Source organism: Nannobrachium achirus (assembly GCF_963921795.1).
Source record: "Nannobrachium achirus genome assembly, chromosome: 13".
Classification (NCBI taxonomy): domain Eukaryota; kingdom Metazoa; phylum Chordata; class Actinopteri; order Myctophiformes; family Myctophidae; genus Nannobrachium; species Nannobrachium achirus.
This window is the reverse complement of record NC_137833.1, coordinates 42,776,000-42,791,872: the sequence shown is the minus strand read 5'-3', so window position 1 is coordinate 42,791,872 and position 15,873 is coordinate 42,776,000. Positions and strand designations below refer to the sequence as shown.

At 42.1% G+C, this 15,873-nt stretch overlaps 1 protein-coding gene across 1 annotated transcript in view; it reads left to right on the top strand.

The window, feature by feature from the left end:
• Nucleotides 1-15,873, top strand: part of LOC308297319 (uncharacterized protein) — a 47,529-nt gene that overhangs the window by 1,459 nt on the left and 30,197 nt on the right. Inside the window, exon 2 of the mRNA XM_080740732.1 lies at nucleotides 10,654-11,471. Coding sequence (XP_080596858.1) covers nucleotides 10,654-11,471 — 818 coding nt within the window. The remainder of the gene's footprint in view (nucleotides 1-10,653; nucleotides 11,472-15,873) is intronic.

Genomic DNA, 15,873 nt, shown 5'->3' with positions numbered 1-15,873 from the left:
AGGTAGCAGACGCTTTTAATCTAGAGTGACTTGCAATTAGCAAGGACAACACAAGGTAATACATTAAACATATAGAAATTGTAATCTAGGATCATAGGTAAACCAAGAACCTATCATTGGTCTAACCAGTCTAGTTGAATATCCCCCCCAAAAAATATATAATCTGTACATTGAAATTATACACACTATAGGATGCCAGGTCAAGTCATCTGTCTACCAACATGCGATGCTCTGACTCACACAAAGTCAAGGAAATACCTGCGATCCACCGGGACTTCTCATTATCATCCCTTTATATAACGGTACCCTGTCTTCAGGTTCCTCTGCATTCCATTTATTGAACATTGATCAGATAACAATCTCGGTTTATGTACAGTGGGGCCTCCCTCGACACCTGCTGGGCCGCAACGTTGTTGCCTCAGAATCCTCAGGCTGTATTGTTATGGGAGGGAGAGGGAGAGAGAAAAACAGAAGAGTTCTACTCATTGTTGCCGTTGTTAAAGAGACTCCCTATACCCTCCCTGACAGCCATCACGTTGTTTGCCATGGTACTTGGAGGAGGAAGAAAAGGGCCATTGTAAAGATAACACTTACATTGTGTACCGTACATCGAGGCACAATTTTTATATATCAATCACTGTTGTCACTCGATCACTGTTTAGGTTTCAGGGAGGGGAGTCGTTTTATGGAACTGAGCTGGGATGAAACGATACTGCATAATGCTCTCCTGGAGAGAGACAAACAATGAAAAAAAAAGAAGTGTTAATTTGATATTCATTATTTCCTCCCGAGAGAACGGGAAGAAATCCTCCGCACCATTGAACCATTCCGGATGACGCCCTTTTTTTACATTCCTAAATCATCACTGTGTGACTGACTAATACCCTGAAATATGTCAAAACTGACCTAGATGTGCTGGAATTCTGTGATATACGGAATCACCTTGTGGACAAGTGCTTTCAGAAGTGAATCAGAACTCAGGCATTTGGATATAGTGAAGTGAAGAAAGAAGTAATGGGGCACATATGTTCTCCCCGGTCATCAGACCTGACCAGACAAACCACAGGGCCCCTTTATCTAATGAAGCTGTTGTTCATATTAATGGTCAAGTTGTTTAATTTAATGAAGCTTGTAATGCTACCGGTCTAAAGGGAAATATTAGCCTCAGGGCTTGCACAGTTGAAAAACGGTTGTAGAGAAACGTCTGTTTTGAATATGTTTTGGGGGGTAGAGTTAAACTACAAGTTGTCGGGGGAAATTAGCCCGAAGGAGCCTTCTTGACTTGAGTTACAGTGCTCCTGCACATTCTTGCCTTATCGCAATGTTGTCTGATAGGAGAGGCCGGGGTCGCAGGCCCCGTTAGCTTGCATTGATAGACGGGGAGTCTGGGAAGCGTCCTTGGGGCTGACAACGCCATGGTCAGGGAAGAGACGGAAACAGACAATCCCAGCTGAGCAATGCATGGCAGTTGTGAGGTATGCTGCTTCTCCAGGCGTTTTCAGGGATTGATTGATTGATTGATTGATTGATAGATTGATTGATTGATTCAAGAATGTATTTGAAGTTTGCAATAGGAAAAAGTACAGTTTCATGACAAAGTACAAATCACAGGTACAAGGTCATCTAAAAGGAGATCCTAGTTAGCCTTTCGCCTTATTTACACAGTAACCACTTTATCTATCATATAACATTGAAAGACAGACGGAGAGAACGCAGTACTTTTCATATAGAATAACATCACTTATAAAATCAGAAAATTAAGAATAAAAGGAAAATAAAAAATAAAAACTGAAGAGCAGAGAGTTACAGTGTAAAAGGGGAGGTGAGTATGGGCTTTTATTACAAGGATGAGTGAGAGATGTGGGGGAGGGGGGGGGGGGGAGAGAGAAGGTGTGTGTGGTGGTACGTTCCACCTCACCAGACAGGACATCTGGTTTGTGTCACCTGAGATGCTCTGGCACCTCGGGGCACAAGAGAATGATGCTACTTTGTTTTGGAAGCCCTGTGATTGCTGGTTCTGATGTGTATGCAGGGTCTACATCTACAATCTCGGTTTGGCGGCTATTATTGCTAAATATATGTACGGTAAATATAAGTTTAATTAAACCTGACTTCACGCTTGGAAGTGTGAAGTTTGTCATGGAAAATGCTTCTTCGTTTAGCATAGAAGTTAAAAACCACATGAACCCTAATAGTGTCCCTATTTTGGGGTGAAGCGATGTGGTGTTGGAATAAGTAGAGGATCTAGTATAGAGCCCTGGGATACTCTGGCCAGCAGAGAAATGGTGGGTAATTCCTTAGTATTTCCACCTCCACAAGGGTTCCACCTTTTCTGGTGGCCAGCTTGCATGTCATCTCTTATGGCTGTTCAAGGGAAACTACAGTATTTGAATGGCCAATTAATTGAAGTTGCTTTGGAAAGTCATTTGGTGAGAAATAATTGAAATGATAACAATGACCAGGAGCATACAGTAGTACAGTGCAGTGGGACCAGTGGTCAGTCTTCACCTATGTGACCACCCAAAACATCTAACAGGGAACTGACATACCAATAATCCACTTTGGCTGTAAAAATAGCCAACATGTTGTGGCCTGTTTTTGACCTCTCCACTCAAGAACTGAGGAGCCAACTGAGCTAACAGTTTAGCCCCAAGGCTTATGCATGCCTTGTCTCCAGGGCCCACAGACCTTCCAAAACCCGCCTTTTGCTTAGGCAGCACCTGCTGCAGAAGTTAAAACCTATATTCATCATTCATTCTTCAGGAGTACAGTACAACCTTCTACTTGTCACAACACCTTGGCTTGTCCAGGAAAATGATTTAGTTAGAATGTGACGTTTGAGTGAAGCAGAGCAGAGATCATAATCTGTATCTGTATCTTATCTGCTGAGCAAACTCTGAAAGTGTAGTAATGAACAGTGTTGATGTCAATTATGGGTAAATCTTTACACTAGGGTTAATTAGCACTCAGACATTTGCTGTGCACACACACGCGCGCACACACACAGGCGCACGCACACACACGTGCACAGGAGAGGAGGGGATATGCATGTGTATCGCCTCTGGCAGTCCCCTAGCTGGCACAGGTGCTGTTTTCTCTCTGTGAGGGAGTGACAGCCTTCCAGGCAGCTTCTTAGGCCTTTGTTCTTTCAGTGGACCAGGGCTCAAGGCATTTGGGGAGGGCAACAGGGCAATCCACGGACTTTACTAAAACTCCCCATTCTTGAAAGCACTGAGCAGCCCGCTTTCCAGGGGGAAAAGTATTTGGCTCACTTGAATGGTGACATTAGCAGTGTCTGGAATGTGAAATTAATATTATGGGAATGGCTGTACGTCGTTTCTTTTTCTTTTTTTACAGACAGACCTGAAGCTTATAGGATGAGTCGTTGGGGGGTGGGGGGGGAGCATCAGTAATTATATGTTGTGGGGTTTAGTCAGACAGAGACTGGAAATAGGCTGACTCAGCCAGTGCAGACAATTACACAGGATAGGATATCTGTTTGTGTTGTTTGGTGCGGATGATGACAGTGACGACACCTGTGCAGTTGTTGCCCATTGCGTGGAAGCGACTGACTGCGGGGAAGGGATTGGATCACAATGGCAGAATGTCAGATTACACAGCTGGGTTGACGAGGTGACTTCAGTGTGTAATTAAAGTCAACCCGGCTGCCCTCTTATTGTCTGCCTGTGCTGTGATGCACAGGAAAAGACCTCACAGAATACGTTTGTGGAAGCAAGTTTTGGAAAAGTAACAAAGTACATTTATTTAAGTATTTACTTGACAGTACATTTACATTGTTGAGGTACTTTTACTGTACTTGTTTATTTCGATTTTTTTTTGATACCTTTAACTTCTACTCCACTACATCCCAGAGGCAAATATTGTACTTTTTTACAATTATTTGACAGCTTTAGTTACAAGTTACTTACATTATTACAAATCAAACATACATTAGCTACTGACTGAAGTAAAAGAATCTGAGTAGCCTTCGTCTTCCTACACTGTGTGGAAGGAAGAATTGAGGAGGTGGCAATGGAATGAAGAGTGAAAATCAACTTATGTTTATTCCGCCAAGGAACAGTATTGCGCAATATTACTTAGGAGGGTAATATGTTACTTATTACTCCTTGGAAAAAGTAATTACTTGGAATCAAGAATAATATTACATATTACATTATATTACTTTTGGCCCCCCCACCAGCAAAACATATTATGTAGGCCTACCGTATAAGATGTACAACAACACAATCTGTTTAGCCAGCTCCTTTTAGAACTGAATCCTTTTTTTCATAATAATCATAATAAGAGTCAACAATCATCCAAAATGGCTGTAAAATATACAGCAACCTCTCTTGACCTGTTAAACGAAATGTTTTCAAAAGACTGCTGACAAAACCAGAGTAATATGTGGCTATTATTTTACAAAGTAATATGGTATAATATTGCTGTTTTGGCAGAGTAATCCCTTACACTACTCGTTACTCGTAAAGTAATAATATTTCAGTAATACATTACTAGTAACTAGTTACTGCCCAACACTGCCAAGGAACATTCTCCCTTAATTAATTACAGGGTGTTCAGATCTTATTTTCCCCCACACATTCTTGGTGTTGAACAGAAATTCTTGGGGTGTGTTGTCACTGAAAATAGATTCGTTTTCTTTTAATGATAATTTTAATCAAAAGAGGATGACTAATCAATCCATTATAGAAGTTCATTATATGAATAATGCAAGTTAGTCTATGTACTGTAGGCTCAGTCCCTTTTGTTGGCAGCTTCTGTATTGATTCATACCTAATCTATGCTTTACATCTGGTATGAGGCAAATTAATTTTAATGAAACATTAAAATGATTCACCTACAGTACTGTGTGTCACTTTAACTGCTGGGTGAAAAAAAATAGTTTAGAGTTTGGTCAAAATTAGGTTTTATAGAGAGAAAAATAAATAAACATACTCTCCATCCATTTCATATCCGTTTAAGATAGCCGTGACCTACATTCTGTTGTTTGTATATCCCATCATACTCCTGGCAAGGTAGGCTACTTCACAATATATTACATTATTGAGATTCCAGGCTGCTGTGGTGCTTGGTGAGTTCCTGTTTGATCTCTCCCGTGAGGGCAGCCAGGTCTACAGGTTGTTAAATGAAAAATCCATGGGGATTTAGAATGCAGATTGACTTTTGTTCATGAACAATGACCTGGTGAAAGCATGCCACCAACAGCCTTCAAACGCACTCCTTGTCCTGTGTTTGGGGCTTTGGCACTTTGACAATGCGTCTCACTTTGCTGAAAAACGTCTGCTTGCTGACTTTAATTGACTGACTTACAAGCAGCGGTGGAAGAAGGAGTACTCAGATAGAAATACCACTATGTAGAAATACTCTGTTACAAGTCAAAGGCCTATACGTTCAAAATGATCAAATAAAGTAAAAGTACCTCAAAATTGTACTCGTGTTCAGTACTTGAGTTATGTAGTTACTTTCCACCACTGCCTACAAGTTGACAGCATCAATTTAACCACATTAACCCTGGTATCCCTATGCTTGGAATGTCATAGACGAGCATTCAGCTAAAATAGAAGAAAATGTGGGGGGAGAAAACGATGCATTCTGTGGGTCAACAAGAGAGCACATTGGCAAACATAATCTGACAATTCACACTAACTTCATTCACCACAGTGTTATAATGACCTACTGTATGTTTATAGGCTGAATACCTACAGGTGCAATGCTTGACCACTTTCATTCGTATTGTATATGTTTAAATTCCACAGCTGCACTACTGTATACTGTAACTACCGTATGTATATATCGTCACTGTCGGGCAGAAACCTTGTATCTCCAAGTTTCAAATGTATGTTTTTTCGTAAAGCCCTGCTTCATCATACAAGACTGTCGCACAAAAGTGACAAAACTAGTGAAAATAGCATCTACAAGCGCCTCGCGATGCGAGGCGTTGTGTGCTTGTAGACTGGCTATTTATACTATTTTAAATCCTTTTTTTAAATTATAAACACAAAAAGAATGGTTTTGGACATACGGTTTCCACCCGACAACGACGATATGTGGGTGGCAGACATTGTACAGTGGGCTATCAGTGTTGCTCTTGAACCCTTTAATTCTTTTATCACCAGTCACTGGATGATACACAACTGTTCTCATTAGCCCAGCACTGATAACACACGACTAAACCGCAGACTGACTTGTTACAGACAATTATAAGATTATGTGTGCCGTACAGTTGAAGAGGGTGGACGTGGGCTTTAAGGCTTTACATCTCTCCTTTGGGCTTACAGTCTTATCAGGGCTTTTCTGTTACAAACAGGGACGTGCTGGGCCCCTGATTCAGCCCGGGAAAAAGAGTTGGAGAGGCCCTCATTTTTTTTTTATATATATATTTTGTCGTTGTCGGGTGGAAACCTTATATGTGTGTATTTATCATTTTAAAATTGATTTAAACTAGTGAAAACAGCCGATCTACAAGCACACAACGCCTCGCACCGCCTCGCACCGCGAGGCGTTGTGTGCTTGTAGATCTGCTGTTTTCACTACTTTTGTGCAACGGCCTTGTATGATGAAGCAGGGCTTTGCTTTGCGAAAAAATTTACAAATTTGAAACTTGGAGATACTTAAGGTTTCTGCCCGACTTTGTTGGGCGCACAGCCCCCAAAATGGAACGAAGGCCGACATTTTATTTGTAATTTTTTCCTAATGGCCGGCCTGGACCGGCCGGGAATGAACCGGCCGTTCGGGAGTTGTCCCGCTTTTCCCAATGGCCAGCACGTCCCTGGTTACAAATATGTTTAAATGAGTTCTTCACATTCTCAGCGCAGTATCCTTGTATCCTGGCTCATGCTCGGCATTTGTTCTACGTGCTCTATTGCTTGGTACCCGTGAGGGAAATTAAGTATTTTCAGCCCAACCCAGTTGATTCGCCGCCCACAAGGAGCGCGCTTGAGAGTGTAAAAATGGACAGTGCACTTTATATAACTAGGCCTATGTATTTCTCCGTGTATTTAGCATTTCACTGCTATTGTTTGGACGGGGGCAGACTCTATTCAGAGCAGTTAAGTTACATCATTCTTTGGCTTTTAGTGCTGTTAGAGGTATTTCTCAAGAGGCGGTGAAGAATGACTTGGGTTACCTCAAGAATAAACACACAATGAGCTTGCTCAGTCACTGCCTGCTGTGAGGTAATAGCTGTAAACAATGGTTGATTTGGTGGTGGTGTGTTCTTTCGTCCACCCCAATGCTCACCATGAAGCAGGGACGTGCTGGCCATTGGGAAAAGCGGGACAACTCCCGAACGGCCGGTTCATTCCTGGCCGGTCCAGGCCGGCCATTAGGAAAAAAATAAAAATGAAATGTCGGCCTTCGTTCCCTAACCCTAACCCTAACAAAATAAATCATCACTGTCGGGCAGAAACCTTGTATCTCCAAGTTTCAAATTTGTACATTTTTCGCAAAGCAAAACCCTGCTTCATCATACAAGGCCGTCGCACAAAAGTAGTGAAAACAGCAGATCTACAAGCACACAACGCCTCGCGGTGCGAGGCGTTGTGTGCTTGTAGATTGGCTGTTTTCACTAGTTTAAATCATTTTTAAAATGATAAATACAAAACAAACGGTTTTGGACGTACAAGGTTTCCACCCGGCAACGACGAAATATAACTCATGTAATTGGACCACTGGCTTGGCACTTTGTCACAAATCTTTGAGTAGCAGCAGTGCTATAGAGAGAGATCTCTCTCTATAGCGCGCAATGAGGGCCTCTCCAACTCTTTTTCCCGGGCTGAATCAGGGGCCCAGCACGTCCCTGCCATGAAGCATAAGTAAAAGCAATACATTTCTGCATTCAGTGCAAACAGGAAATGGGTTCTCTCTAGCCCCTGCCGGAAAACATTTTTGCTGTGAGAAGCATTAAATCGAGTTGATCTGTTGTGAATTGTACGTTACTGCAGCATCAGAAGCATATAGGACTAATGATGAGATAAATGTACTGTATGTCACACTGCAATAAAGTGATACATACTGTACTCAAACAGTATGGTACTCACCGCATGCAAATTAAAACCAATTAGTGGTGTTGTATAATAAAATCAACACAGAGATACTGCACGTCTAGTGCAATTATTTTAATTAAGGCTCCATGCATCTATGAAATAAATGTGCACAGCATCAACTCCATATGGAAATAAAGCAACAGCGATGTTAATCTTATAAAAATGTACACACCGGTTTACCGTAAATTGAACGCTTGTCTTTAAAAAGTCTTATAAACTGACATTACAGCTAATGAGTTCTACACCCATTTGCAGTTTTAGCTTTTCCTAACATAGTTGGAAAAGTGCAGTTTGTGTTGGAACCCCTTTGAAGTGTGTTGTGGCCACAGTGCTACCTTGAACCACGCTGGGAAAACACAGTGGGATGAGACTCGTTCCAGACCCCAACCCGTTATTTCCCAACAAGACCACAGTCCTATCATTATTTTGGCAGAGGTGTAAGGCCTATCCAACAACACTGTTATCACAACAGGGTTTTTTTTCCCCAGTGGGAAAACATGGCCGCGCCTCTGTTTTGTTATTGACTTTGAAATCAAATCAAGAGATTGTGATTGATGAGAACTAAAACTGTATGTAATACTATATCCTAAAGATTTCCGTTACTACAGTTTGCTGCTTTGTAATGTAATGTAATATTATTTGCTTCAGGTATTTCGCCACAGGATATTTTTCACTGAATCAGAACCGCCCATCTATTCAAAGCTGTGTAGTTTATTGAACCAGATGAGATAATTTCCTGCCAATCAGAAGATAGTGGGGCTATCATATTATCCTGAGAGTTTCTGTTAATTAACTTTTCCAACAAATCATTCATCATTCACTGTGTGCCAACTCCCCTCATAATCACAACATCCGCTTGCCTCATTTAAACTACAAGGAATATATTCCACCCGGAGTGTTTACATACACAAGTTCCCCAACCACAACTCCTTCTGCTGTTGCTTTCCAGGGCCCAACTACCCAAATACTCTCTCATCCCATTCAAATTCCCACAACACGTACGCTTTCCAGAACATTCTCTGCAAAAAAACTCCCCTTTTCTAAAGTTCCCCTCGGCAGAGGATGAAAGCCCAGGACTTATAACTTCAAAGAAGTTTTTTTAATCTCAAATTTGGCTTGGCGCGATCTCCGATTCAACCAGCAGGAAGTCGCCAAAACTCCTCTATTGTTGAGGTGTGATCAAACAGACTGGGGTTACCTTATTCCAAAAGGTGATTAAAGCTATGTTTAGTATGCCCCATTAGACTAAATAAATAAAACGTGGTTGTATAATCAGAACCCCAGGACCTTCCCAGGGAAAAATGCGAAGGATATCTGCACAAAGTTTTTCTTGAACTCCCAAAAGTTTGGAAAAGGGAAGAATTAATATTTGATTGACAGGGAGACTATATCAGATTGCCTGCAGCGAGTAAGAAGAGAGGACACATATGACTGCTCCCTCTAATGGTATTAACTGGAGCTCTAGATCAAAGCCAGACAGTCAGGTATTGGGGACACTGACAGATAGTGTGTGTCCTGTCGTATGTGTGTGCCCCCGAGGCAAAGAATGCAGGATTGTATAGCCTTAAGTGTAAATCCTCAGGTTTCAGTAGTTGATACTTGGCTGACTCAAGACTCTAGATGTATATTTTGCTAGTACATCAGTGTCACTTATTGGACACGCAACCGTGAACCCATTGGAAGAGGCATGCGATCAGCACCCTCATAAAACAGGGCATGTTTAATATCTCTGAACTGTTACAGTTCATTGTTTTGTTCTCAACATATTCTTTAAAGGCTATTATTGACAGAGTGGTGATGATACTGAATGCCATGGGAAGATTCTGTGACATGGCAAAATTACCACCCTGTCGTGCCTTTGCAAGACATGAATTTTGGCACAAACACAGGTATTTCGAGGTCTTTCATTTCATCTATACTATAATTTTGCGAATGTCTGTCTGTCTGTCTGAAACAGCGTTTCTCCTCAGTGGCTGGAGCAATTGATCTGAAATCGCATCACCATTAGCATATGAACACACCTGACATAACTGTGAAGCCTGTTTGTCACTTTCACAAATCATATGCTGTATATTAGCATTTTTATGGTGTATCTACTATCTATTCTGCATCTAGCATGAGGCACATCTATTCTGCATCTAGCATGAGGCAAAATGTTTAACCAGCTGTGTGTGTGTGTGTGTGTGTGTGTGTGTGTGTGTGTGTGTGTGTGTGTGTGTGTGTGTGTGTGTGTGTGTGTGCAGGCGGGTGGGCGGGCGGGCTGGGGGGGGGGGGGGGGGGGGGGGGGGGACAGTATCTCTGTAGCCATTAAACGAAACGGGTTTCTTACATTGATGCTCCTACATCATGCAAGCACCAGTTAAAGTTACTTTCCATCCCTCATATACTATGTGCACAGTGCACATCCCATAACCCACACACTGCACATCATTTTGGAGCTCATATCTTTGAACGGGTAAGGGCTAGTTGTGGATAATTAAAGGAAACTTGAGAAACCTGTCGAAACTGTGCAAACTGACAACCCATGTAATGTATGGAATAGGGCACATGCAAATACATTTCTATTTTCTTTCTCTGCCCTTCACAGGGAAAGGGGACATGGTGCTGGACAGTGAGGTCGTGCTGACCAAGATGAAACTCTTCAGCAACGCTCACGAGAAGCTCCTGCTGGCGGATGACTCTGTGTCCACGATCTCCACCGTGTCGGCCTGTGAGCAGGACATCTCCGAACCCGCCGAAGCCTCCGAGGAGGATTCCCACCGGGACAACATTCCTGGACAGCCTCTGATGGAGACCAGCACGGACTACCTGGCAGCCATGTTCTCAGACTCCCAGCTGCCCAGGCTGTACAAGTTTGAGTCTGAGGACTCTGGGGTGGAACTACCCAGTGGAGCTAACTCTCCCTCGACACCAACGGGCTCTGAACAGAGCTTTGTGGTTCACAGTCGGGAGTCCTCCTGCGACTCCTGCCACTTGAACACTGGTGGCATGACGCCTGACGCACTACACACGCACCAACAGGACTCTGACACCGCAGAGACGGGGAACTCGAATGACAATCCTCCGTGTACGTCGACGCCGGATGCTCAGGACAGTGTGATTGTCAAGTCAGTGGAACTCTGCTCCCCCGAGAGGGTAGAACTCCACATAACTGAGGGTGAGGCCCAGTACAGAGCTTTGGGAGACACCCCTGAAACAGACGTAGAGAACTCGGAACAGGTTGAGGAAAACAGTTGTGTGACTGAGAGGGCTTGCTCGGAGAACAGCAGGCCTAGCAGCCGATGCTCAGCAGGGGGGGCCTCTGATGACTCCACGGGGGCTGGCTTTGAGGAGCAGCCCCTGAGAAAGAGCACCACCAGCGACAGCCTGGAGGAATACATGGAGGAATGCTGCCGAATCAGCCAGGTGAGAACAGTTTGTCTTGACATGTTTACTCCAAAATGCTCGCTTGCAAAATATGCAGATGCTTCCCATATCTTATTTACACGGTTATGTAACAGCCCCATGGAAGAAATGTGGGCCCATTTGGAGGGACTTCTAAAACCTTCAGTCTGCTTAAATCACTGATGTGGCTCTTTTGTACTGTGAATTCTTATTTTTGAGCGGTGGTCACAACGCTCCTATACGTGGCCGTGTGTGTGGGTATGTCTGTCTCCGTCCGTGTCTGTCTGTCTGTATGTAGCCTACAGTACCTTTTATGACCACACATGTTAAGGGAGGGGCGCTGTTTTCAGGCCAGGCCAGGCCAGGCACACACACACACACACATGCACACGCACACACACACACACACACACACACACACACACACACACACACACACACACACACACACACACACACACACACACACAGGGGGGAAGGGGGGAGGGAGGGGGGGGGGGTGGGGTGGGTAAGAGGGTGCTGTTGAGACTAGCCTGGGGGCGGGGGGGAGACAGAATTCATAGATCTAGAACACATAGAATTCATAGATATAGAACACAGTACAGTACAGTTAGGTACAGTAGAGTACAGTATACAGTACAGTGAGGTACAGTATACAGTACAGTAAAGTACAGTAAGGTAATACGCAGTTATTACTGTTGTTTGAGCACGCCCGAGTTTTTTCAAAACTTTTTTTTTCCAAATCTTTTTTTTTTTTCAAAACCTTAACTTTTTTTTTCAAAAAACATTTTTTTTTCAAAAAACTTTTTTTTCAAAAACTTATTTTTTTTTCAAAAAAACATTTTTTTTCCAAAAACTTATTTTTTTTTTCAAAAAACTTTTTTTTTTTTTTTTTAAAAGCGGCCTGAACTCTAGACTTTTGCGGCCCGAGGGGAAGGGGGGAGGGGGGAGGGGGGGGGGGGGTTGGTGGGTAAACCACCGCTCAGTTCACACGGGTGTGATTTTTTATTTGTTATTTTATCTCACTTACCATAAATGTTAAGATAAATCATATACTTCAAAGTGATAATTTAAAAAAATGGGATTCGCCCAGATCATGATGCAGATCTTCAAATGGATATATCAAAGACATTTAAAACTGTTTATAAACTATTGCTAATTCCTCCACATCGACGCCCAGGACGTCACAGTTAATTGTATCACTTACAATGTTGTTGCCCAAGGGCAATTAGATAGGGCTATTTGGATTTCCTACAAAGTGGCATGGAGTTGACGTGAGGAAAGCCCTTTTGGGTGAACAGCAAAGATATTTTAGGACCTCTGTCATTATCTCTAATTGCCAACTCTTCCCAGCGTCTGTCACCAGCTAATTATCTCATCGCCGGCAAAATAAGGTTAAGGGAGTCGATGTATTTCCCGCAGTTTATTTCAGGGTATGATTACAAGCAAAGAGCCTGAAATCATTGGATATTTTCTTCAGTCTTGCCACCTCAGAACTAAATGTTTTAAACCACTCTAAATCAGGCGTCACCTATTTTGGGCTTGTCATTATAGCAGGAAATTGTCTCGGGAAACTGTTGTACGACGTATATAATAAAATAAAACAGTATAAAATGTGGCTCTTAAGTGGTTCAATAGACCGTTTGTCAGCCTTCTGATTGGTCCCTGAGACTCCCTGACTGGCCAACCAGAAAAAAACATTCACTTTTTGCTATCGGGGGTGGAGTTTGTGCAGTGGAGAATGTTGCTTCAGGCTTTCAAAAACTGTCCGCAGTGCGCGACACGGAGATCGGCCGGTACGGTGATAGCGACGGCAAGCGTCAAGCGATCTCGCTCATCATAACGAATAAGCTTCAACAAACTAGTTCACATGTACCTTATCAATGGTCTAAGAGTCACGATTGGGTACATATAATTTAAATGGGCAGAATTACGAAAAGCCAGCCTATTATGTGAGGAGAAACATTCTCTCTGTCCTCTTCCTAGTACCCAAGATGCAATGCGCTTCTCTTTCTATCTCTGATCCAGAGGATTAAACTAATGAAAACATTTATTTTTCGGGGGAAAACTACTGTTTTGCTATGTAATTACTGTACCTTTTTCTTCCCTTTTTATTAATATCACGTAGATGTGTTTTTGTGGTACTTTATATAGCTGTAATGAGGCTATGAAGGGGAAAAAAATCCCATCCACTTCCACTATAAAAGAATCTGCAAAGAGGATTCTGTCCCACTGGGATTAAACACATTAAAACATATATTTTCGGGTAAACCCCCTGTTTTGCAATGTAACTACTGTACCTTTGTCTTCCCTTTTTATTAATATCACCTAGGTGTTTTTCCTTTGGTACTTTATATAGCTGTAATGAGGCTATGAAGGGAAAAAAAAATCCCATCCACTTCCACTATAAAAACAATCTGCCCAGGGTTAATGTCCCATCATAGTAACAGGGCAGAATGGGGCGGGATTTACAAAAGGGTTTATTGGAGCTGAGTTATTATCATGCCCAGACCTGCTCCTTGTTCCCAAAGGGCATGACAATAAAGCGACTGTACTCATTCATACCGGCAGTGGCATGGTCCCTAATGAAAGCTTGATAGTAAAGACCCGTGATTTTCATTCATCTTATGGGGGAAAAAATAGACATCTGGCTTTTTCATGTGTGAACTGGAAAATGAAACAGTGGGTTCTAAGAGAGGTGCACCTGACAGCTGTACGGGTTGTCATAATCACCTGTTTGATGTCCTGAAAGCATCACACTCACGACTTGGTTAAGTCTACAGACCTAACCCTAACCCTACAGCAGCATATGAATTTGATACAGACTCAAGTTTCTTTTTCCCATATGAATACCTGCTGTTGTTTTAGGCGGCGATGGGATTTATCAGCTTTTTATGATGGAAATCATGCCAACAAAATGCTAGTCCTCAATCTCATTCTCAAAATATAACTAGATTATTTGGAACTGGAACAAAAATATAAATGTAATAACCTTTTTTTAAGATAATTTATTTTGGCATATGTATGCTTTATTTAGGAGGGTGTAGAGAGACAGAAAAACAAGGGCTAAGTGAGTGGGGAAGATGGAACATATTACGAGAGTTGCAGAGATGGAACATATTACGAGAGTTGGAATCTCGCTTGGGTCTTCACGACACACAACAAGCCAAATGGTTGGTGCACTAACTGAGCTCCTCCACACTCCCAGTTTATTGTGGGCTCGCCTATAAGGCGAGCACACTTTAGATATTGTCATTATTTCTATACTAGGCAGGCATATCAAGTATCAAAAAACTTCGGTTCCTTTCTACTCCTACATACTTAGTGAGAAAATGAAAATAAAAACATCAATGTGTTCAGCTTACTGTGGCGAAGTATGCTATTACTTTTTACAGCAATCGGCCAAATGGTGGCGCTGTAGGAAGCCTTCGAAAGTGCGATCTTTGAACAGGTATAGCTCATGCTGTGTTATAAATACAGCCATGAAACCTGTATACACTTATGCGTCTCCTCATGCCGAACAACTTTTACCCTCTAACTTTTGACCTCTGACCTTTAGGTCTCCCACAATTCGGAATTATATGAAAAACAGTAAAAATCTATCTCCTCCTGGGATTTTCGCGTCAAGTGCACAAAACTTTTTTCACATGAACTTTGGACCAATACGGTCAAACTGTCTGGTCGGATTTCTTTTAAAGTGAAATATAATTTTTTAATAATTCAATCAATATTGCGGTTTTATGCAAATTATTCTTTTGCCTCTAAATCATACATGCAAAGTTACGCGTTCATGGCATTTGGCAAAGATGTAGAGGGTTAGTCAAAATATCACTGAAACCAATCTTATTCCAATTGGCCAAAGGGTGGCGCTATACGAAGCGTTTGAAAATTCAAACTTCAAACGGGCATAAGTCATGACTCGTTTCGTTTGAAGACATGCAACTTGTTACACGCGTGCTTTGACTCGAGCAGAAGACATCTGTGTCGTTGTTAAGTAAGCTCCGCCCTTCGATTTTCCGCCATTTTGAGCACTTTGTAAAACGCGTAAACCCGCTTTTATTCTGGAATTTTCGCTCCACGTGCACAAAACTTTTTTTACGTGAACTTTGGACCGATATCTAAAGATCTGTCAGATCGGATTTCTTTAAAATTGAAACATGCTTTTTTAAATAAATTCCATGAATATTGCAGTTTTATGCAAATTATTCTTCTGCCTCTAAATCATACATGCAAAGTAACATGTTCATGGCATTTGGCAAAGATGTAGAGTGTTAGTCCAAATATCACTAAAACCAATCTTACCCCAATTGGCCAAAGGGGGGCGCTATATCATTTTGAGCAGTTTGTGAAACGCTTAAACCCGTTTGGATTTTTTTTTTTTTTGCAATTTGCATGAAACATTCTACACACAATCTAAGGACCT